Below are 25081 nucleotides of genomic sequence, written 5' to 3' on the forward strand. Positions count from 1 at the left end.
AGGCACGGCTACTGGCAGGTTTACATAGGGGAATTGTCAGCTTTGTGGGATTAGTTTTTGGGCCCAAGAAGCCTTTGGGAAACCCACGGTTATTCAAAAAAAAAAAAATTAAAAAAACGGGTGAATAGCAAATCCAGTCATATAACCCACATGTGCGACACAATAAGTTTTGTATTAATTTCTATTATAGGCTCACTATATATATATATTATCAATGTGTTCTTTATAGTTAGGTGAATTAGGTCAATGCGGCCTTTCATGGATTGGAAAAAACATAGAATAAACTAAACTTTTGATATTAACAAACCCTTTATAAGAAAGAAAAAAAATGAAACTCGCGAAAATGAGTTACAAAAGAAATGGTACTTACCTACTTTTACAAAAAAAAAAATAACAAAAAAATAAATAAATAACAATTATACCTACTTTCATTCGAAGCATCATGCATTTGATTATTATTATTACTTTGTTGTAAAAGAATCAATGAAGTAATCACTTCTACTAAAATATCGAATAAGTCTTGTTTATTTTTCTTTAAGAAGATTTGATTTGATCGGACCAAAATAAATGATGGTTAAAACATTTTTTTAAACAGTTTTAGATCATGGTGATGGTAGTTGTTGGGATAAAAGACAATGACGACGCGCATGTTGCTTGCGTCAAGTGTTTGGATTTTTGCAATCATTCAATTAACTTCTATACTTTTCATAATTATATTTTTAATTGTATTAACTACACAACTTTAAGTGAGGGATATAACTAAACTATTACGTGTAAGCGTACAGGATAACTTACTTATAATATCTTATAGAAACATTTACCTGTTAAGAAGAAAACTTGTAAATTTTAAAAACCATCTCCAAAGCTACATGTATATGTCGAACTGGGAAGACAGAATAAAACGGACGAAACAAGCCCATTGAATTGGACATGGGCCGTCGGAGCTTAAAATAAGCCCATTTGAACAAATGAACACATAAGTCATGATGAATACAATCAAACTATAAGCAAACCAAACCCATATTAGGCACCGCGTGATACTAAGCTACAAAAGATAAAGAGAGGCTGAATAAGCATAACAAAACAGCCAAGGCAGCCGGAGGAGCAGAGGAGGTAGTGGTCTGGTCGAGAGATATGACCTCGACGATCATCTTCTGACCTTTCTCGCAGTGGCCAGAGGTCCCACTTATGAAGTAGTAAGGCACAGAGTGATCAAACATGAATCTGGTCTTGCCCGTATTCGAGTAGAATCTCGGGTGCGAAGAATTGCATTGCTTGTAACTCCCCTTCGTCACTTGCATCACTGAGTCTTTCCTGTACTTGAATTCTTTCAAACCCCACCAAAAGAAACAGAACAAACGTAAGAAAAACAAATAAATCAAACTTGATGTTAAAAAGTTGGAAATTTTTGAGTTGAGTTGGGTAAGTATACTTACGAATGATGTCTCCGACTTGGAACCGTTTATTGGAAGCCCAATCATTGAAACTCTCAGAAGAATTTGCAGGAGGAACTACCCAATTAAGTTTGTGTTCATGGGAAGAGACAGAAACTGAAATCGTTAAGACAATAACAAGCCAAAGAAACATATTTAAAGTCTCTGTATTGATTTTCTGCGCCTCAGAATGATCAGCAACAATAGAGTAAATTCTGGTTGATAAATTTCGGATTTTATAAGAAAAAGGGAGAGATGGAGATAGTGGGAGAGATATGTGTTAGTGGTTGGTTAAGTAATTTATTTCTCTGTTTTTGGCGGGAACAGAGGACGATCATATACTCTGAACCGTTTGAACATAAAAAAAAAAAAACGATTTATTTTGGAGAATCTGTATTTTTGTACCGACGAAATATCTTTTTATACTGATTAATCAGAATTAAAAACTCAACCCCAAGTCTGTTTAAGCATGTCATAAAAATTATTCTTGTACAATATTGTATCAGACTAAGCTCTCTTCTCTTTGTGTGGTCGAGGACCCAACAGATTAAGATCAATGGTGGCTCCATAAGTTTCAGCTGATTTAACAACCGCATCGTATGGCTTAGAAGAGAGCTTAAGCCCATCGTTTTGAGCCTTCAAATGTAACTCATAAGCAAGCCTTGGCTTTGCATCATTCGCAAGAGCCTCGATCAACATCTCGTAGGTTATCTCATTAGGCTCGACCTTCTCACCTCTCATTCTGTGAAACCACTCGTAAGCCACACCACTTAACCCGTTCCTCGCGCAACCGCTTATAACTGCGTTGTAAGTCACAACGCTCGGCTCAATACCTTTTGATGCCATTTCCTTGAGAAGGGTATCCAAAAGATTGAATTTTTGCTGTCCTGTCAAAACTGAAGCCATTGTCGTGTATGCGTAAAGATTTGGCTCAATCCCTACCTTAATCATATGGTTCCAAACTCGAAACGCCTCATCATATAACTTCCCTTTCTCAAGAGCACTGAGCAGCGCACCGTATGAGATTACTGTTGGCTTTTCACCATTGTCAACCATTGCTTTAAAGATTTGGATCGCAGCTGTGGTTTCAGAGGCTTTTGAACACGCTACAAGAACCGCGTTCCAATGTCTGCTCTGCGGTTTCAATCCTTTATCTTCCATTTTGTTAAGTAGCCTAACTCCCCATCTCCATATCCCTCTCCTACTAGCTGCACTCAGCAAAATATTGAAATGAGAGACCACTAATTCGTAAGACAAATTGTTAGGTTCAGGTCCTTCGTCAAGAAGATCCTCGTAGATCTCTAACGCTGCCCACCATTTCTTAGCCTTACCCATCAGCCAAATCAAATGGTTGCAGACAGATAGACTTATCTCAGGAAACCTCTCTCTGATTCTTTTATACAACTCTTTACCAACAATATAATGTTCTTCACGCGTACATGCCCATATAAGCCTCTCATGCTCTTCCCTACTCGGTTTAGGCCCCGCATTGTCCATTGCATTCAAAAGCTTCAACACTCTAGTAGTCCAGTTTTCATCTTTCACCAGCCACCGCCTCATCACTTGGTAGCATATTCTACCAATGAAATTTTCGAGCTTAACAAACTCAAATTCCCAATCGTAATCGGCGTCATTCCCTATTTCCCTCTTTGAGTATTTCTCTCTCAATTCAACAAAGAACTCGAGAGCTCCCATACCGTCTTCCATTCTTCTGTAGACAAGCAAAGCCGTTGAATATGTTATCGGGTTAGGCTCAAAACCTTTTTCCTTGACTAAATCAAGAATCCCAAGGGCCTTGTGAAACTCCCCTTTCTCCATGTAAATAACCATCAAAGTATTGTAAGTAACAATGTTTGGAACAATCCCTTCTTCCTCCATATCACTCAGTATCTTCTCTGCTTCCCCAACACTCGACTGTTTCATCGCACCCAAAAGGCTGTTATATATAAATAGGTTTGGACCTATGACACCGCCTGATTCACTCTTCTTCCTCCTAAGCCAATCTACTACCGCTATGGCAGGCTTCAATCTCTTGTCCTTGCCAAAACCCCTAATCATAGCACAATAGACTTGTAGAGGTAATTCTCCCATCTCTTTGATAACAATATCCACATCATCCGCTGTCTTAGCAGCTCGTAAACTATACGCCAATTCTCTAACATCAACTCTTGAATTGGTTTTTTCTCCTCCATTTACAGTTTGTGGATAACTTGAATCTTCCGTGGAAACTTCTTCCCCGAGCTCCCGTTGCTCCGTGGCCCATCCCACCCCAACTGATGATCCCGACAAATTTCTCTTTGGCTCACACAGAAACAGAACTTTCGAGGTAGGATTAACGGCCAAACCTTCAAATTTCCTATTACTCGAAACCAAGATCAAGCTAGAGATTCTACCAAAGCAACCCTGTTGAGCAGAACAATGCCTCTTTCTAGACTTATGGCTAACTACAAAACAAGAACAATCCAACTCAAATTCCAATCTCGATCCAACTAAAAGACCAGACTTTAATGGCCAAATGCTTAAAGCTTGCATCTTTTTCCAACACAATATCACCAGCAAGAACAATCAAAAGAGAAACCAAACGCTCCAATTTCGCATGTTGCCGCAAAATTCACCGGGAAAAGCAATAACCCATGAACTGAAATTCCTCAAGGTCGCAACTTTTCCGTACAATTCGTCACGAAACACAACAAAAACCCCCGAACACAGATTCTTCAACAATCTCGAATTCGAAAATTCGGACGCAACCCAAACAGAGATGGTTTTAGTTAAGTTGTGTGGTGCGGTGCGCTTGTGGCCATCCAATCTCCCATGAGCGGGTAAGCTTCAACTGATGGAAGAGAAAACCATGTAACGGTGTCGTTTAGACAATTAAACCCAATAACTTGGCCCAATACGTGTGTTTTATTTAAAGGCCCTTATGGTGATCATTTATAGTTTTTATATCTGTTTTTATTTTACTGCAAAATATGCGTTTTAATTTTTATCTATTGCGTAATAATGCTATTGTTTACTAAAAATAAAATAGATAAGGTCAAAAAGTGTTTATGTAATATTTCTGTATGAAGGTGTGTTAGTTTTAATAAATTAGTTTTTTTTTTAATGGCAACTATAAATCTATTTCACAAAAATTATATTTTAAAATATTTCTATGTATCTTTTCATTCAAACGGAAATAGATTACAAATTCCACATGACATGCATAAAGATCAAAAGATGCATTGAAGACCATAATTAGGTTGGGTACAAAGGATATATGTTCCTTTGTAAAAATCCAATAAACATGTCTGGCCCATGCACATAAACATATAATGCATGTATAAAAATGTCCACAAACATTATTGTGTGCATAGATACATACAGCCCCGGCTCACATGGGTAGGGCGGAGGTGCGACGGCCCGGAGTTTTTTTTTTATAAAAAAATTTTACATATAAAAAAGGTCCAAATATTTTTTAAAAATATTATTAATATGAGAATTATATTTTAAGAGGCCTAATTATTTATAAGAAAATGTATAAAAAGGCCCAAAATTTTTAAAATAACAATTTTTACTATAAAAACTCCGCAAAATTTTTAAAAATTAAGTAAATTTTCTCTTTGTATATAATAATAGGCCAAAAAAATTTTTTTTGCCATAAGGCTCTCAAATATATTGAGTCGGGGCTGGATACATATATATTACATTTTCTATATTTACATATGTGTATGTATGTATAACTATGATGGGCAACCATGTTAGTGGATCAAGTTTGTTACAGGAGAAATATAAATGGGGATTCACCATATCTCAAAAGCCGTCTTCTAGCTACGACAACATGTTGCTATGTCATTTCATCTTGTCCATCAATAATTACATACATGATTATATACATGTGTATGTATGGTTTGGTTATGTTAAAGATCCATAGTTTAATCAGAGATTAATCACATGGTAAGACACAGAAGGTAATCACTAAACACTAATCTGATGTCTTTTTTTTTTTTTTTTTTTTTTTTGGGCACAAACACTAATCTGATGTCTTAGACCTGAAAAACCAGGGTCAATGGACGTAACTATAGCTAGCTAACAAATCTAAAATAGATAAATTATGTTAATTATACTGAAAGAGAAAACATCAAACAATATTGATAAAATTATAAATGACACGAAATACAAACAACATGGATTTAGTTAATCAAAAGATGAGATCGCAAGTAATACATAAGGATTTGTTGATATAGTTGGAACAATTTGCTACAGTTAATTACTAACTAGATTTGAACCCGCGGTACACCGCGGGGCTATAATTTTTTTAAAAAAATCTAAATATAATTAGTTTTGTTTATTAATAGAGAGTATAATAAAATATTTCGACCTATTTTATAAATGTACCATCCATATATCTATATTAATAATTTTGAGTATATTAATTGTGTTTTAGGTTTAAATGGTATATCTATATATACACTTAAACGACATTTGGCTCTTTTCTTCTTCTTGCTACAGTTTAGGAGAAAGATTTTTCTTGCGGTACACCGCGGAGCTATTATTTTTTTTTTAAAAAAATTTCTCCTTAAACTTCCAAATCTAGATTTTACCCCGCGGTACACCGCGGGTCAATTTTTTTATAACTAAAAAATTACTTTGCAAAATTTTAAGTTGTATTTGTTTTGTTAATATTGTTTATTTTGTTTAGTGTTTCTGATTTTATAATTAAATTTTGATTTTTAATTCTAGGATTTCATCCATAGTATATTGTTTAATATTAATATTGATCTAAACCCGTTGCACCATATAACCCCGTCCCGTAAAATTAAACATCATTTGTTATTTTTTTTGAATAATATTTTTATCCACTATGGGTTGCAGGTTCATGCGGATAAGCCCGTAGAGAGTTGCGGGTTTGCGGATCCACCCGCCAAAAGAGAAGCTATCTTTTGAAACCCTTTGTTTTGTTTAGAGGTTTTAAGAAAATATTAAATATCCCTAAAAAATAATTTTCATTATATGAAAAAAAGAAATAGAAGAAATTGTAGTATCAACATTTCCGATTTTTACATCACTTTTTTTTTTTGTCATCTGGATTTATTATTTATTGCAAATTCTGAGAACTGTTACAATTAATTTTTTTTTTTGCAGATAAAAATCAGAAGTTAACTAAGTCGAGATTTTTAAAAAGATTGTGTAGAGATTTTTGGTAAATTGTTGAGAACATATTTGATTTCAGAATCTTTACTTAAATAGACAAGGAAAGATTTTGTAGAGACTTTTGCTAAATATATGAGAAATGAATTTCAATTAAAAATCTTTACTTAAATAAAACAAATCTAAATAATTAATGCTAGTGGCATGTCATTGTAAATAATTCTCAACTTCAGGATTTATTTGCTAATTGTGATCCAAAAATGTATATATAGATTAGTACTAATGACAAAGGAAGGGTATTTTTGTCAGAAAAAAGTTTAAATCCTGAAGTATACGATCTTTTAATTTTTAAGCTAACTGAAATATATATAATATTATTATTTGGGGAGTACACTTTACTTTTATCTCTATAATCCTGAAATAAAATTCAACCCGTACAAGCAACATCTCCTAGATTTTAACCCGCGGTATACCGCAGGGCTATATTTTCTTAAAAAAATCAAAATGTAATTTGTTTGATAGATTATTTTGATTGTTAATTTTAGGATTTCACCCGTGGTATACGATCTTTTATAAATATCAACCCAAACCCGTCTCATCATATTACCCGTCCCGTGAAATTAAACATTAATTAGTTATTTTTCTTTTTAATAATACTTTTATTTAAAAGCTATATAATTCAAGTCAATTTAAAAATTTCTTTTAAATGGTTCCCATAAGATATATATACATATATATTAAATTTGTATAGAGTTGAAATAATATTAATATTACAAATTTTTTATATAATTTAAATATTATAAATATTTTTAAAAATATGTAATATATATTTTTTGTTATTGAATAAGAGGATATTATGTGTAAGAAATGTAGAAAATAAGAGTTTAATATTTTTATTATGGAGTCGCAAAAAAAATCTTTTATTTCTATACATGTTATTCATTTATTAGTAATAAAAGAAAACAAATCCTTTAAATTAGATATTAACTAAAATAAACGCACCATAATTACTTATTAAGTAACAACCAATTAATTTCACCAAAAAATAGGTAACAACCAATAAATTCTAAACGCAGTAATTAAAGAATGAGATATTAAAAAAAAAATATCAAATAAGATATAAGAATCTTAAAATAATTGAACATCTAAATAATTTAATTGTTAGTGTCGATTTTAATGCCTTCATTAATGTGGATTTTTTTTTATGGAGTCGCAAATATTTTTATTATGGAGTCGCAAAAAAAATCTTTTATTTCTATACATGTTATTCATTTATTAGTAATAAAAGAAAACAAATCCTTTAAATTAGATATTAACTAAAATAAACGCACCATAATTACTTATTAAGTAACAACCAATTAATTTCACCAAAAAATAGGTAACAACCAATAAATTCTAAACGCAGTAATTAAAGAATGAGATATTAAAAAAAAAATATCAAATAAGATATAAGAATCTTAAAATAATTGAACATCTAAATAATTTAATTGTTAGTGTCGATTTTAATGCCTTCATTAATGTGGATTTTTTTTTTTACAGAGAAATATTTCCTAAAGATTATCACATTAATGACTCAGAAAATTAAGGAAGATATGAATTTATGATTCTCGAAATCGTATTGGTAATATCTTTAAGTAATATTTTTCAAATTTAAATAATTAATGCCAATGGCATTCATCCGTAAATAAGGTCCAACTCCAGGATTTATTTGCTAAAAGTCATTCAAAAATGTATATATAGATTTAGAATCTTGAAGATTTTTAATTATACTTCATTATAACACTAAAGTGAATGCAAATTAGTCGTGGATTTCAGTTCATGATTGTTTAATTATATTTTAAGGTAAAATATATTTGTCTTTTGTTAAGATTAATAAAAGACTCACAGAGTGATATATGTTCTTCTAACCTTGACCTGATTAATAAGCCATTTTCTTATAATTTGATCATTTGTCGTTATTATTTCACAAGGTTTCCATACGCATTATTAATTTTCCAAAATGGTCCTACTCCTACAGTCTTCTCCCTCCTACCACATGGGAGACATAGCGATCTTTTCACAAGATTCAAATTTACCCATCCGAAAGAAACGTAATCACTTTCATTGGCATTAAAGAACAAACTAAACTAGTGTCCCTTTTCCTTGATTAGGTAACTAAACTAGTGTCCCTTTTACTTGATTAGGTACATCATACATGGTTAAATAACTATATGAATCATATGTTATTTCTGCTTTGTTTTTTTCTCAACATTTTTGCATTGTAAATACCTTCATGTATTCGCTAATATAGTATCACCATAGAAAAGCCTTCGAAATTTTGTAATGCATTTAGCATGATTATATATAGTGTTGTCAGAAAAAAAAAAAAAAAAAAAGTATGAATTTTTTTTGTCAAACTGAGATAACCTTTAATACAACAAGGTTGGTACGCCGAAATTCCTAGACAAAACAAAGCCTACCCATAATATATAATTTTGATTAATTAACATTAGTAACATAATGTTGATTGTTTTCAATTTATTTACATTTTGTCGCGTTCGGGATCCTCCAATCAAGGAAACATTGTTTATAAGCAGTCGAACCATCGCCCATGTGCTGCAACTCTTCTCTTAACAGTCTCGATCAATCCTATTTAAATCTGATTTATCCTTTGTCGGCACTTATTCATGGCTAATATCTTATACTATAACAATTGACTCCACATAGTTAATTACATAAACATAAACAAAAAAAGTATATAAAAGAGGAAGACTTGTACATTATATAAAAAGCAACTTGCACATGCAAGTATGTATGTGGTTTTGTCCTTATCTTAACTTCTGTCTCTTATATAAACCACCTAAATGTTTCCATGTTCTATTTATGTATCTCAAAGCTTGAGAGAAAACAGAAAAGAAAAACTCCATAGAAATCAAAGTAGAAAGATATGATGAAGTTTAAGTCCAAGAGGTTTGGGATTAGATTTGGATTTGGTAAAAGAATCAACAACAAAGGCACACAACAAGATCAACAACAAAAGGGAGTTAGTAACAACAACAATAGTAGCTCCAGCAACTATGAGATCAAATGGGAACTTAGGCCAGGAGGCATGCTTGTTCAAAAACGACAAGAGAGTATTGGTGAAGACTTGATCTCCATTAGAGTCTCTACTTTTGCTCACTTTCATGATCTCTCCATTGAAGCCACCTCCACTTTTGGTAAATTTCTTGTCTCTCAACATTTATGTTTCATCTTTTGGGAGACATACTTGTTTGATATTCATAAAATTTAAACTGATTTATGAGATTGTATGCGAGTATACGAAAACTAAAATCATATGAAACTATGAAAAAGTCGTATTTTAAAAACTAGTAAATTGAAAACATGAAATAAAGAAAAAGAGAAGAACTAATATTATAAATCTTTTTTTGTCAGATTTATAACATAAGATTATATTTATGGATTTACAGGAGAACTTAAGATGGTATTATCATTGCTTACCGGTTTAGAGCCAAAACAACAAAGGCTATTATTCAAAGGGAAAGAAAGAGAGGATCATGAATATCTACACATGGTTGGTGTTGGGGATAAAGACAAAGTATTGTTGTTAGAAGATCCTGCCTTCAAAGATAAAAAGCTTCTAGATCTTAACAACATTTCCACATCTTGTCCCATAATCGTATAAACACAACTAAACAAATTTGTCAAATTAGTTGTTTGTCAATTTCTTTGTGAAATAATATCACATCAAGAAAATTAACTATAGCTATGATTGTCATGAATTAAACTAGAGATTCCATATAGTCATTCGACTATTTCTAAGTTGTGAACTAATATGTTTACATGTTATCTATTTGTGAAAGTTTTTACAACCCATGTTTTTAATTAGTTATATACTGTATTTCGAAGAAAAGTTAAAATAAGAACTACGATCCACTTAATGAACTTATTATCATTGACATCCACTTTTATTATCATTATTGTTCAGATGATTTGGTACAAATTAGTTAACTTTTCTAATAAGAGAACTAATGCAGCCAAACAAAACCGAAATTTTTGCATAACCGAGCTGGTCAAGACCCCTATACAGACCAATATCATCTTCAAATCTCGGCATGCTCCGGTTGAGCCCTAACTTCTCAAAAAGTTACAAAATAACAATATCATATTATACCAAACACCCGTCACTTGGTTATTTCCAAGACTAGTGTATTATGTCCTAATGACACCAGCTTTTTTAGTGGTTTACGAATCGTCTCTCTTCACAAACCGGCCCTGAAAAAATTTTGAACCAAAAACCAATGATTAATAAGAATCAGCAACTCCGTCTCCATATCAACCAATTCTAGTTCAATCAGTTTAATATAATTCTACATCATGTACCATAATTTGGATTCAAATGTGTGTGAAAATTGTTGAAAAAACAAGAAGAAGAGCTTACTTTAACACGAGGACGTTTCTCAGCGTTGAGTTTACGAACTTGATATCGAATCCGCTTAGAGAAAAGACGGTTTTGCCGTTTCTCTTTATACCGAAGCAAGCTGGCTTCTCTATGCCCCCTCCATAACCTCTCCGTCGTTTCCATCTCCGGCACTGCCCATAAATTCCCCGCCTCTCCGCAGTCGGTAAACCCCTAAACCCACCAACACAACACATTTGCCTAATATCAAATCTTGCTTAATTATTTACCATCTGGAAGAACAAAATGTCAAAATACTTAATTCTTTATTTATAAGCACATTTGCCAACATTATAACGTATGATTCGGTAACCTCGGTAAATCAATCTACCGTTACAATTCTCATTCTATAGTCAAACCTTAAATATTATTATAAATCTCACAATTAATAAATAAATAATTTAGTGAGAGTCTCAAAACAAAAGACCCCGTGATCTCATTAAAATTTTCACCGGTAATTTTTAAGTCTAATTAATTAATTAGTCAATGTAAGCATTGATTATGAAAAAAAAATAGATGGTTTACTTACATCAGTGGAAGCATGCAAGTCCGGCACCATCTGCGGCGGTTCTCCGTCGACATAAAGCGTACCTTTATCCGACCATGCCTCCATGATCTGCTCATAATCAAGCTTCAGAGCCAACGAAGGCCGCCCATCGTTTCCATCGCCTCCGCAACACCGTGGAGTCCCGCTCCGACTCATCACCTCTTCAACAACCTCTGAATAACTCACCCACCGCTCCTCCGTCGTCTCCTCCTCCTCGCTCGCTCCTTTCCTCATCGCTGTCTTTAGAAGGGAAGAAGACGACGATCCATGCTCCTGACGATCGTACGGAGAGAGATTATTCCTTTCTCCGCCGCAATCTATATCCGTTGCGGCGGAGGTAGGGAGGAGATCGTGGATCGAAGAAATTGTACTGTCGGTGGCGGAATTGAAGAGGTAATCTGCGACGGTGTCGTATTGCTCTTCTTCTTTCTCTCCTCCTCCGAGAGTAGTCTCTGCTCTCTTCTTCTCTTTAAACGGCGTCGTATCAGGTTCTTTCTTCTTGCTCTGTTTTTTGTTCTTCTTCTTCTTGCTCTTCTTGGCTCTGGAATTCTCGTTGATCTCGTGAGAAGTGTTGAGTTCGAGCTTGAGACTGAGAAATTTAGGTTTTTTCGTTTTTGTTCTGATCTTACGAGACGCGTCAAGATTGGAAGGAGACTTTTCCTCCATGGTGATGGTAGCTTCTCTGTTTTTTCTCTTCTTGATCCTCTTTGATGTTCTAGTACTCTGTTTTTCTTCTCCGACGACCGGACTTGTTTTGTTGCTACACATCTCCGATCTCTCTCTCTAACACTTAACTCTTCTCTGCTTTCTAAGTTTTGTTCTTTCTCTCTCTCTCACTCACTCAGAAGTATGTAGGTGGAGCGAGAGGGAAAGCTGACAGTGATGGTACCTTTTGACGCGTGTCGATCAGTCATTGGTAAAAGCTATTGTAATCTTGGATTCTGTTTGGATGTGCAGGAGATAGTATGGTTGGATTAGATTACATTACATTCATACATTGTGTCTTAAACTTTTTATTAATTAATGGGTAACTCCATTCTTATTTTCAACTTTTCATAAAGCACTACTTTTTAGATACCAACATTTATAAAGCTCACATTTTAGTAAAAAGGGTTCGGATTATTGTTATATATGAGCATTAGTCACCAACATTTATCTAAAGTTCACATTTACATATACTTTAGATTTAAATTAACATGAGGTTGACATTAAGCAAATGTAATTAACACGATCAGTTTTTCTTTAGGCAACAAATTAACATGAGAATTTTGGATTCAATATTGATGGGAAATTATATATCTAAGATTCTAATGAGTAATGTTAATGTGATATCTAATATATCATTTGCATTATTTTTATTCCACGCTGTAATCAAACGCAAGGGGATTGTGAAACTGAATAAATTTCAAAACCCGAATCCAATTCATAAATTGACAAAATAAAAATACAAATGAACCCACTTCATTTATTAGTTTCGTAAGGGAAATTATGTTGTTGAGCTTGGGTTTATCGTAAATTGGCTACCACCGACAGCAATGCCAAATGAAGTGGTATATAGTACAGTAGCATCCTGAACTCTTACTGTCTTTTGATGACACCTTTCGTAAAATTAGATTTTCTTTTGTGATAACATTCACGTGAAACCAAAATAAGTTCTATACATTTTCTTTGTCTTGTACATTTTCTCTAAGGCTGCAACGTCATTTATTTTCATATATAAAGTTGATGGTTTTAGATTTGAGAGATTTAAAGCCTACTTTAGACAAATCTAAATGCATAAGAGTATCTCTGGAGGAGAGATAACAGAAATGAGAAACTTCTAGATAAAACAGAATAAAAAAAATTAGAAAAAGAGGAGAGATAACAGAAATGAAAAACTTCTAGATACCAAATTCTACTGTTGTCTTTTTTTGATTGGTTCAAATAAATAAATAAATAATTATATAACAAAAAATTAATATTATTTTATTTATCATATACTTAATTGGGTGTTTGACCGATGGAAATGTTTTTAGGAGATAGGATTTTTTCCCTTCAAAATAAATAAAATAATATTGATATAATGCTAAACGTGATCGATTAAAATATTCTTAAGGGATATCGCATGCAAGTTCTACTCTGTATATATAGGAAAAACGGTCTATTTCTCCACGAGAAATATGCGTATCACGTTAGATAAAACCCGTTCTTTGATTTCGGTCTATATCTCCACGAAATCAATGTTCTATTCTTATTTCCCTCCGAATCGAAAGTTCCATAGCTTAATGTCCCCAATCCTGGGTTATATCGGTTTACGCTTTTAACCCAAAGTAAATCGAATATCAAACCACTAAAATTTGATTCTAAAATAAATTAAAAAATGACCGACCCGTAAATGATCCGATCCGATATCATCTTCTTCTTCACACAATTCTTCAATCAACAAAAACGATTTTGATAAATTTGATATCAAAATTACAAAAGCTCATTGGAGAAATTCATTGTAATTAACAAATAATCAAATTCAATTGTAATTTCCACTTTCTGATTTCACTCCCTCTGCCTTCACCCTCTCCGACCGCCACCACCATCTCGACCTATCTCTCTCACGTGAAGACTCGATTTTCCTCGACTCTACTTTGTCTCTCTTCAAACGTCACCACCTCGCTGAGTCAACTCAGTTGGATCAGCTCTTCTACAAGTCGACGAGTCAACCGTAACCACCTATTTCCCAACGACGCCTTCGCCGCCACCGCACAACTTCTTCACTTATCAAATCTCAAATCCATCAAACAACTGAAGTGGAAGAAACAATGAAGCTGATTCCATCTCTCTCCCCTCCTCCTCTTCCCGTGGCGAAACGTCCAAAAAGCTTCTTCACTCGTCTTCTTCTTCAACAACCTTCGGATGTACGACGGCGTCTTCGTCACAAACGACAGCGTCTTTGATTACAAGTCGAGATGGTGGTGATGGGATATGGTCTCGTTTTTTTATTATTCCATTGATTTTTTTTTTTAAAAAATCTGAAAATAATATGCAAAGAAATATAAATCAATATGTGGCCTTAAACGAACGAAATCACATAATACAATACAACCTTGTAAAATGCTTAGTTGATAAGAGAAAAAAGAGAACTGTCAGTAGAAACCAGGGAGATGCAGAAGAACAAAGCTCAGTGAATTTGTTCTTGATTGTTTTAAAAAGTAGAGAATTTGCTTTAGATTTTGATTTGAATCTTCAAGATCTACCTTTGGGTTGATTCGATTTGTTAATTACATATTTGTGTCTACCATTGTTTGGGCAATGTGGCTCTTTTTGTTGTTTACGATTGGGTTTGAGCTCTATGAAACTAATCGGTTCATGCTTGATATAGTTTTGATCTGGTCAAATTATTATGTCAACGGGTAAAATTGGGTTTATTCTTGTTATAATTAGAGTTAGTTGGTTTGTTTATCGGTTTTGTATACATTAGAGTTAGTTGGTTTGTTTATCGGTTTTGTATACATTAAACCGATTAAACCTAGTTTTGTGGGGTTTTAGCTCTCGAATTTTTGTTTCGGGGATATTAAGCTATAGAACTTTCGATTCGGAGGGAAATAAGAATAGAACTTTGATTTCGTGGAGATATAGACCGAGGTCAAAGAACAAGTTTTATCTGACATAATACGCATACTTCTCATAGAGAAATAGACCGTTTTTCCGTATATATAGTGATAACTGATAAGAGATGCTTATATCATATAATGCTTATTCACATTTTAAAAAGAACAACGAGAAATGGACATGACAATTAATTGTCTATGAATTTTATTCAATAAGATAAGTCTAGAATAAGAAAGATAGCCTTTTGAAAACTCTCGTGTTAATAATTGCTAGATTTGACTAGTATTTTACAGGTAAAAGTTAAAAACTACGCAAAATCTTAAAATAATTGAATATCTAAATAATTTAATTGTTAGTGTCGATTTTAATGCCTTCATTAATGTGGATTTTTTTTACAGAGAAATTTTTCCTAAAGATTATCACATTAATGACTCAGAAAATTAAGGAAGATATGAATTTATGATTCTCGAAATCGTGTTGGTAATATCTTTAAATAATATTTTTCAAATTTAAATAATTAATGCCAATGGCATTCATCCGTAAATAAGGTCCAACTCCAGGATTTATTTGCTAAAAGTCATCCAAAAATGTATATATAGATTTTTTAATTATTATAAACATTTGTTGTTTTATATTTTAATTATAATGAAGTGTCTGCATTAGATAATATATTGATTTTTTTTTATTTTTTTGTTTATTTGATTTCACATTCTCTCTAAGATGTTTTAATTTTAACTACGAAAATATTTTTTTTTTTATTTCTATTTCAAAACCCAGAAAATAATAAAAAAAATAGTGTATAATATAAATTATCATGAAAATTTAATTATTTAAATTACTCAAAAAATAATCGAACGAAATATTGTTTAGGTTTATTATGTTCTATGAACCGTTAAATATTTTCTAAGCTTTTTGATCTATTTACCTATTGGCTAATTTTGACACCAAAAATGGTTTTCATCCTAAGTTTATCAACTTGATTTAAAATGTGTACTAGCCTTTATCATAAATGACAAATAGTAAAACCATTTAGTATTTGCCAACAAAAGTTTAAAATAAAAATGTAAAAAATTCATTTATATCATTTATGATATCTACACATTCATTCACAACATATGACAATAGGAACTAAAAGACATTAGACCACAAGAATCATATGCATTTCCAAAAAATAATTTTTATTAAACAAAATATGAAACATTTGTTCTAACAAAATTTCATAACGACATTTAGGTTTATATTTACTCCAGTTAATCTCGATTTATAAACGTATATATAAAATAAATTTACTGCCTCAACTCAAAAGATTATACAAATCTCTGATCCATCCAAGCAAAACGTGGACAATTTAACTTAGAAAGAAAAGAAGAAGAAGCCGACGGCGGCGATTGTGCCGACAACGGAGAGCTTAGCGGTTGTCACGGCACCACTCTTGGGTGACTCCGCAGTGGGTCCATCGCTTGGTCCATCAGCAGCGGAGGTGCTGTCAGGGGTGGGAGCCGGTGGGGAGGAGACAGTAGGTGCCTCGGCGGAGCCACTAGGACTGGAGGCAGAGTAGTCATCATCGGGGACTGGTCCTTCAGCAGTAGGGGAAGATGCTTTGGGAGAAGAGGCCGAGGATGATTTAGGTGCGGCAGCCGGAGCCTTGGTTGGAGCTGCAGGAGCCTTGGTTGGGGCTGCAGGAGCCTTGGTTGGTGTGGCGGTGGGTGATGGAGATTTTTTGGGGGAAGCTGAGGGAGCGTCTGCGGCGAAAACGCTGGCGATGGTTAAAGCCAATAGGGCCAAAACGACAAATTGGCGTGCCATTTTTTTTTTGTTTTTTTTTTCTGTTTTTATAGGTATTGAGATTAAAAGGAGGATACTCCAAAAGCTAAAGCAGTATTTTTTAATTTTATTTTTTTATTTTATTTTTCTTATTCTATAGAGAAATACTGCAAAAGCTTTAGGATGTAAGAATAAGACATGGAGGAGTAAATTTATATGTTTTTGAAGATGAGAAAAGTTAGGGAAATTGATGGATATGAGAGAAACGATGAATCTTGTAATCTACTTTTAGAAAGTATCTTAAATTAATAAGGCTAAAAATAGATATTATGGAAAATATGAACACGGCCTATAAACCAATTCTTCTATTTTTGAACACTTACACAATTTCAAAAGAAAATACTAATATTAGTAGCTGAGACTGAGATTATGACTTTTGTTTGACTGTATTGCAGAAAATTAGAACTTGAGTCTCAAAATACATTTTGGGCAATCTTAAAGGAGTTTACTGTACTTTCGAACTAAGCCCAAACTAAAACCCAAATATTTGGCTACACATAAGAAGATATATATATATATACAGACAATTGACACAAGTCATTACCAAAGGTCCAAAACATAGAAACTCCTGCATGGTGAAGTTTTCTGGGGAAGACATTTGTTAATGTTCTGACAGAGTTAGAAAACAACCAACATCTCTTTAATTCTATCTTTTTGTTTGTGTTATTTGCATCTAATATTGTTGTCATGATGTGCAGTGGACTTTTTTTGTTTTTTTTAAATGCTCGATTTTTTACTTTGTTTCTCTACTCTTAAGTTTTTAACCAGTGAGGATCGTAGTCAATCATACGTAGCACAAGACTACCCTTTTTGGTTACATGAAGTGTTCACTAACGAGAGTTGTGTTGCTTAGTTGTAACGCTTTTTTTGTCTTTGTTGGTGATTGCCTATGATCCTTTTGGTAAGGTTTTATACCATAACAGTAATATCGTTCTAATGAAATATTCAGATGAAAAAAAAAAAAAAAAAATTTAACCAGTAACCAAAGCTTAAACCAATCACATGATATGTACGAGTAAAAAAAGTTGGGTGGGTCGTCAAATAAATAAAGTAGCAGTTATTGTAAAGACCTAAATTCTCTCAATTGTTTGCTTAAGATTGAAGCTTCAAGAAAAATCACACCCAAATAAACTACAGAATAACTCACAATCAAAAACAAAACACATAAACATTAGAATCGCCAATCAAGATCAAGATCAAATGTTCTCGTTCTGTAACAACTTATGTACGTGTGGTAGATTTCTCCGGTTTTACTCAGACCGTACTCTATCCAATCTATCAACACTCTTCCTTCCTCTCTCAATCTGATGATGATTATGATGATGTTGATGATGGTCAACGCTCTTCCTTGCCTTTTCATGGAAGTCAACGCTCCTCCTAGTCCGATCTAAGTGCTGCTCGAATGTGATTCTCAGCTTACTCTTCTTCGACGGACCCTTTGGAGGTTTCTCTTTCTCCCTTCTATCAATGCTTTGCCTCGGCTTCTCTCTCCTATCTACGCTCTGCCTCGGCATTTCCAAATCGCTGCTCTGTTTTTCTGATTGGGCCGTGCTCACCCTTGAGGAAAGAGATCTCTCTACGGTTGTAATGAACTTCTTAAGGTGTTTAATGTATTCAGGATAGTGTTCTAGATCACAGTGGTTACCACCTTCGAGCCAAAGCGGTTCATATTTCTCTTTAGAGAGTTCCCACAGTTGTTTTCCATGGGAACAGTCAACTACTTCATCACAAGTTCCCTGCAACCAGAAAGAGTTACATGCACTCAGTTTCCGGATTATAAAAAGGAAAAGAGAATGAAATGAATATGTAACTCACGTGAATGACGAGAACCGGGCAATTAACTAGTGGGATTTTGTCGATATTCTGCAAGTTTACATAGAGCTGACACTGTGAAGAAGATTGAGGAATGCAGGAAAATCAAAAATGATCCATCTAAGAATGATATATTTATTACCTTGAAGATGTCAAACCAGTATGTCTTTTTCACTGGATACATTACCCTTAAACCCGAAAGAATCGGGCTATGGAGAACAACAGCTCTTAAATGAGGCAATCGAGCAGCAAGATCTAATGTAGGTCCACTTCCAACGGATTGGCCATAAAGGATTACGTCTTCCTGCTTTGCTCCGTAGGTTTCCTCAAGACATTTATAAGCAGCTTCGATATCAGCATATGTATGGTGCTCACTTGGCTGCAGTCACACGAAAAAAGTTCCGTTACTTAGTTTTTTACTCGAATGGGTTAAAACTCATTATCGATATCTCTACTTGTCGATTCTCAAAAAGACAAACCTTTCCAGTTGATTGTCCATACCCTGAGTAATCATACCTACAAATACCAAAGCAGAGAAGCAACATTTATAGAGCTGAATCAAGCTATGAAGGATCTGAAGTTCTTTTGGTTTTAAATGTTATCAAGGATCTGAAGTTGAGAGATGCATTGGTTCATAAAGATTATAGTGAGCAAATAAAAGTTTCAACACAATCTGAAACATTCAAAGAGCTAAAATAAACAGCTTAAGCATCTTAACACAACCAAGTTGTTTCCAAACAGAAAACAAAAAAGTAGACAACAAATCAAAATTTGGGAAAAGACAATGAACAAAAGACTCAAACCAAGTACAACATTCACAGTTCCATGAAAATGTCTAAATATATGTATCAACCAAAAGCTTGATCAGCATAAACTCGATACAGAGCAAAATCATAATAACCCAAAAGAACAATCAAACAGTGTGTATCAGAAGAAACAAACAAGAACAGAAATCTCCAAATCTAACATATATCCAGAAAAAGAAAGAAAATCTCCAAAATCATTCGTTTTCACTTAGCAAAACACCATTAATACCAAAACCCACATGGGACCAGATAGAAAATTCCTAAAAAAAGTCTTAAACTTTGATCATATCCAGATACAAACATGACAAAACAGAACATAATTTCAGACCAGAAGAGCTAATCATCATCATCAGAGCTATGTAAGAGAAAAAGACTAAAACTTTAACATACCCCATGAGATTAACCTTAAGATGGATGCTCAATTCGATGAAGAGCTCATACATCTGGCCCAAATCGGCGGCGTTTCCATGGGAATAAAGCAGAGTAGAGGTAGCCATCGGATGTCTGACGTACATAGTCACGATCTCTGTTCCTCTACGTGTCCGAAGCTTAAGGATCTCGACGTTTTCACGGTGAGGAAATGGGTTCATCAGAAGAAGTCCGGTCAGTTCGTCGTAGACCAGCTTGTAAGACGACGGACTCGGCGGGAAGAAAGCAAACTTCGCCGCCACTGATGACGTCACACCTCCCATCTCTCTCTCTCTCTCTCTCTCTCTCTCTCTCTGCTTCACAGTCTCTCTTCAGATGAAGAACATTTTTGTAGCTGCTGAAAGATTTGAGATTGAAGCTTTTTCTTTTTCTCGGGAACGGAGCGCGAGATAGAGAGAGAGGATTTAGGAAGAAAAAGTGGCACTTGAAATGGTAAAGGAAGAGAATGAACAAAAACTGTTTATTAAAGTTTAGAGCTTTGGCTTGTTATTATTTTTAAATTATCATTAATTTAATTACAGAAAATTGAAGATTACTTTCCCTGTAGAAGGTTTTTTATGTAATCTGAAATTAAAAGAGATTAAAACTATAGAGATTTGCAGACAAGTTAGAGGTTATGTCAATCATTTAAAAAATGTTTACTTTTTGCAGATGAAAAGGGTTTTAGGCTAATAATTTAGCGTTGGAGTGATAAATCATAGGTTATGATTAAACATGTGTATTTTTTATATATATGCTTGGAATGGCCAAATATTAGAGTGAGAACATGAAAGGCACAATGAAATGTTATAATTCAATTGGACAAAGAATAAATATCAACAACTAACGATAAAACATAAATATAAGATGACAAAATAATGAATAATATTAGTATTAAGTATTAACTAGCTATTAAATATGTTTATTGTAAAGAAAAAGAAAAGAATAAAGAAGGGGTATGTATGTTGGTTTGCTTAATGGGGGTCCATGAAAAATTATAAGCGGAAAGCAAATTTTGGAGTGGTGGGTCTTCACTCATTCATGCCTTGTGTGACAGCTTAACATTTTTTTATTTTATTTTATTAATCACTTTAAATTATTATTATTTTTTTAAAAAGAATTTTTAAACTTGTACTGTAATTTATTTATTTCAAATTTTCTTCTTCTCATGAAATATATGTTAATTAATTTGTTTACAAACAGTTGTTGAAAAAAGAAGAAGCTATTAGAACAAAAATTTTAGTTTTATACAATCGAAAGACGACGACTGAACAATGAACATGTCCACAAAGGCCTACATGCATGACCAAGTTTTATACAAACACAAGGAAATCAAACCTCTGGAAATCGAGATTATTCGAAAATTGTTAAACTATTAATTAATAACACAAATCCTGTATTAAAATGGGCCTAAGAAGTTGTACTCATGGGCTTCGTCGAGGAAGACCTTAACGTCGTGGCAGCAAGTGAAGCTTATGAAAATGAACCTTAGAGCATAGTTTTAGATCTTAGTAATATTTAAATAATTTATTTGTAAAAGTGATTGTTAAGAGATAGTATTTTTGAGTTAAGATTTTTGTGTGATTAATGGTAGGCTCTTAACATGTGGTTTTTAGAAAAACAAATATTAATATAAAAATAAAATTTATAATTATAGAAAATTTAATAATTGTTGCAAATTAAAAAAATTAAAACATACATGGGATACAATTTATAACATAAATCACAAATATTTTAAACTTAATTTCTTCTATATTTTGTCCATATATGCTCGACCAAATCATTCTTCAATTGTTGATGCATACCTCGATCACGAACTCGAGCTCTATTATCGAAGAAATTAGAAGGCGTATCTGTAGAATATGTGAAATCCGCCCAATCAAAACATGACACGTGGCACCTCTTAGGTATTAAAGTGATTTAAATTAAATAGTTAATACCTTAATAAGCTAAGGAAAGCTAAGGAACGTTCCTTAGCTTATTAAGGTATTACTATTTAATTTAAATCACTTTAATACCTAAGATTCAGCTAACATCCCCCCTATAATGATGCTCTTATAAGACATTTCCTTGCTTGTTTAACCTGGTAAAAGGCAAAATCATTTTTTTGTTTTGAAATTTGTCTTTCTTTTTTTTACTAGATCTAAGTTAGTATTTGTGTTCAAAAGATGGTAGTAGTTTCCATCTGAACATTCAAAAAAAAAAGAGAGTTCCCATCTGAATTTAGAAAATATCAATAGAATATTTAAAATGTTTTAATCAATCCATTTATTCTCAATTGGTTTTGAATTGAAAACTCATAAAACTGATTTGTTAAATTGCTTTGACAAAAAAAAAAAAAACTAATATGTTCAAATGATTTATGATTTATGTCTATTGAGTACATCATCACATATCTATCATCAAAAGATCATATAGGATTTTAATTAGCTGTTATTTATTTTGTGAATAGCATGCGATCAAGTGATATAATTTAAAAAGTAAAAAAGAATTCTTTGTTATGATGTCTAACAACACCGGAGAGTAAAAAAAAGTATAGATTATTGCGTAAAAGCGAATTTGTATGTTTATCCATATTCCATATTGTGGTCGGTCTAATAACAACATAACGTATTACCGTACGATTAAACAACAAACGAATGAAAATAAAAGTCAAAATACAACGGAAAGTGTAATTTACGTAGATAGGGAGTTAAATTTGAATATACCAACAAACTTATTGCATGAGGGTCCCAAATTGCGTACACGTGCGTCAATTTTTCATCATATTCCTCTTATTTACTTTTTTTTCCTTCTGCATTCTCAATTATTTTGTCTGATTGACTCAATAAATTTAGGGGTTTTTTTTAAGGGAAAAATGTCGTTAAAATCCTCAACTTATTCAAAACGTTGATTTAAATCTTCAACTCATGACGAAACGAAATAAATATCAAACTTATGTTGACTTTCCAAATAAATATTAAACTTATGTTGACTTTCCAAATAAACACCAAACTTTCATTGACTTTCCAAATAAATATCAAACTTCCGTTGACCTGACCATATTATATACGACGTTAAGTGGGTTAATAAATCCTCAACTCATGACAAAACGAAATAAATATCAAACTTATGTTGACTTTCCAAATAAATATCAAACTTATGTTGACTTTCCAAATAAATATCAAACTTCCGTTGACCTGGCCATATTAGGTACGACGTTAAGTGGGTTAATAGATCTCGTTAACGGAGGTAATTTTCTGTTAACATATATGTTAATTGATAACGACATTGTTTCATATAACAACAAAACGACCTCGTTTTGTAGTAACGATTGAATTAAATCCCTAAAGTCAATCTTAGATCCCCAAATCGAGCAAAATCCCTAACCCTAAATAGAGTATGATTTGAAACTCAGGATTTTATTGAACAGTTACGACAAAACAACGTCGTTTTATGTTTAGAAGGAATACTTGTTAGTGTTTTGATCAACAAACGAACTCTGTTTTAACAGAGTATGAAGAACAAAACCAAAATAAAAAATAGAGTATGAAGAAACTTGATCTTTATTGATAAGATAAAATGTATTACACACAATGATGTTATTGAGTTTGAGTCGATCTACTTATACAACACGAAACAACGTGTACGTACATGTGTTAATCGAAAAGACACAACTTTACGAACAGACACAACTATACGTACGTACATTCGTGACTCTTACGTAAATAACTAACTTATATGAATACGACTTTAGGTTATATGACTTAGATGAGATTTGATTATAGTTCAACAATACTGTTATTTTTAATTAGCGGGTCTGTTAACAGAAAATTAATCCCGTTAACATTGTCTGTTAACTCACTTAACGTCATGCCTAATATGGTCAAGTCAATGAAAGTTTGGTGTTTATTTGTAAAGTCAACATAAGTTTAATATTTATTTGGAAAGTCAACATAAGTTTGATATTTATTTCGTTTCGTCGTGAGTTGAGGATTTAAATCAACGTTTTGAATAAGTTGGGGATTTTAATGACATTTTTCCCTTTTTTTTAATGTTAAAAGAAAGTATTTAAAATTTTCCCTATTATTTTTTATTACTAGCTAGTTAACCTTGAAATCATCTGAGAGGATGAATATATATATATATATATATATATATATATATATATATATATATTAATTATAACGCATTATTTTATTCTCAGTATCAAAAAATTTAAATTAAAATGGATAAAATTAATTTTGTTTTAATAGTCTTATTTTTATTTTTTATATGTTCTCTTTTATGTTAACACTATCTTTTACCAATCAAAACTATAGCACTATTTTGGCGCACTTCTGTTTTTACCATTTTTATTGTCAATTCTAAGTATATTGATATCTCTTATTGCTATCTTTTTATTACTGAAAAACTTGTACCGTTTATGTTAATTGTCGAACGGAGAAAAAGTATGTGCAATGTTTTTCAAAATATTTTTATTAGCAAACGGTATAATTTTTAATTAAATCATTTGTAATGGTCTAGTAGTTATTCAATCATATGATAATATAATAATCATGTTTTTAAATACAATTCTTAGCTTGTTATATACATGTTTAATTAATTATTTTCATATTTATTAATTTTCCCAATACTATAGAGATATTAATAATTTGGAATAGTTGACAAAATAAAATAATAGTTTATATAGGATATTCTTAATTTAGTATCTAATATAATAATACTGGATTTTTTACTAAATAAAATTCTGTATAAATAGTAAACATTAATAATTACATATATCAAAATTTAGAAGAAAAAAAATTACATGTTATCATATTGGGAGAATAGTCATATTTCCATTGTTATCACTGATTTTATTCCAATTGTGTAGTCTAAGATATCTGAAGGATGCATGAATCTGTATATATTTCATTGGGTGCAATATACTTTCTTTTTATTTACACAATAAAAAAATAAATTTAATCAACAATAAGAATGGTTATATAAAGAATTGTTGATTTCTGTTATATATATAAAGAAGAATTGTTGGTTTCTCTTCTTTGTCTCAACAGAAAAGGGAAATTGATATTTAAATTTTACTTCAGTGGACCTACTTAGATATATTACCTTTGCTTGTTTG

General features: G+C 32.4%; 6 protein-coding genes across 6 annotated transcripts; 1 reads left to right on the forward strand and 5 right to left on the reverse strand.

Moving 5' to 3' along the window:
* Positions 1–824: 824 nt before the first annotated feature.
* LOC110227172 (early nodulin-like protein 1) lies at positions 825–1749 on the reverse strand. The gene is made up of 2 exons (XM_021020569.1): positions 1437–1749; positions 825–1327 (listed from the first exon to the last, which is right to left on the reverse strand). The coding sequence occupies exons 1-2, from the start codon at positions 1585–1587 to the stop codon at positions 1041–1043; spliced, it is 438 nt and encodes a 145-aa protein (XP_020876228.1). The 5' UTR covers positions 1588–1749; the 3' UTR covers positions 825–1040.
* An 86-nt stretch (positions 1750–1835) lies between these two features.
* Positions 1836–4349, reverse strand: LOC9307684 (pentatricopeptide repeat-containing protein At3g46610). The gene has a single exon (XM_021020566.1). The coding sequence runs from the start codon at positions 3963–3965 to the stop codon at positions 1941–1943; it is 2025 nt and encodes a 674-aa protein (XP_020876225.1). The 5' UTR covers positions 3966–4349; the 3' UTR covers positions 1836–1940.
* A 4010-nt stretch (positions 4350–8359) lies between these two features.
* Positions 8360–10438, forward strand: LOC9309729 (BAG family molecular chaperone regulator 2). The gene is made up of 2 exons (XM_002871569.2): positions 8360–9757; positions 10010–10438. Exons 1-2 carry the CDS (start codon positions 9487–9489, stop codon positions 10222–10224), a joined length of 486 nt encoding a protein of 161 aa, XP_002871615.1. The 5' UTR covers positions 8360–9486; the 3' UTR covers positions 10225–10438.
* A 38-nt stretch (positions 10439–10476) lies between these two features.
* On the reverse strand, positions 10477–12382 carry LOC9307685 (zinc finger protein CONSTANS-LIKE 6). Its single transcript, XM_021023044.1, has 3 exons — positions 11528–12382; positions 10981–11172; positions 10477–10814 (listed from the first exon to the last, which is right to left on the reverse strand). The coding sequence occupies exons 1-3, from the start codon at positions 12311–12313 to the stop codon at positions 10785–10787; spliced, it is 1008 nt and encodes a 335-aa protein (XP_020878703.1). The 5' UTR covers positions 12314–12382; the 3' UTR covers positions 10477–10784.
* A 3906-nt stretch (positions 12383–16288) lies between these two features.
* LOC9309730 (classical arabinogalactan protein 6) lies at positions 16289–17078 on the reverse strand. Its single transcript, XM_021022640.1, has one exon. The coding sequence runs from the start codon at positions 16931–16933 to the stop codon at positions 16481–16483; it is 453 nt and encodes a 150-aa protein (XP_020878299.1). The 5' UTR covers positions 16934–17078; the 3' UTR covers positions 16289–16480.
* An 887-nt stretch (positions 17079–17965) lies between these two features.
* LOC9309731 (protein ABHD17B) lies at positions 17966–20524 on the reverse strand. Its single transcript, XM_002873617.2, has 5 exons — positions 19960–20524; positions 19243–19279; positions 18906–19142; positions 18767–18814; positions 17966–18687 (listed from the first exon to the last, which is right to left on the reverse strand). Exons 1-5 carry the CDS (start codon positions 20259–20261, stop codon positions 18202–18204), a joined length of 1110 nt encoding a protein of 369 aa, XP_002873663.1. The 5' UTR covers positions 20262–20524; the 3' UTR covers positions 17966–18201.
* Positions 20525–25081: the final 4557 nt, after the last annotated feature.

Source organism: Arabidopsis lyrata (genome assembly GCF_000004255.2).
Source record: "Arabidopsis lyrata subsp. lyrata unplaced genomic scaffold ARALYscaffold_6, whole genome shotgun sequence".
Lineage (NCBI taxonomy): Eukaryota > Viridiplantae > Streptophyta > Magnoliopsida > Brassicales > Brassicaceae > Arabidopsis > Arabidopsis lyrata.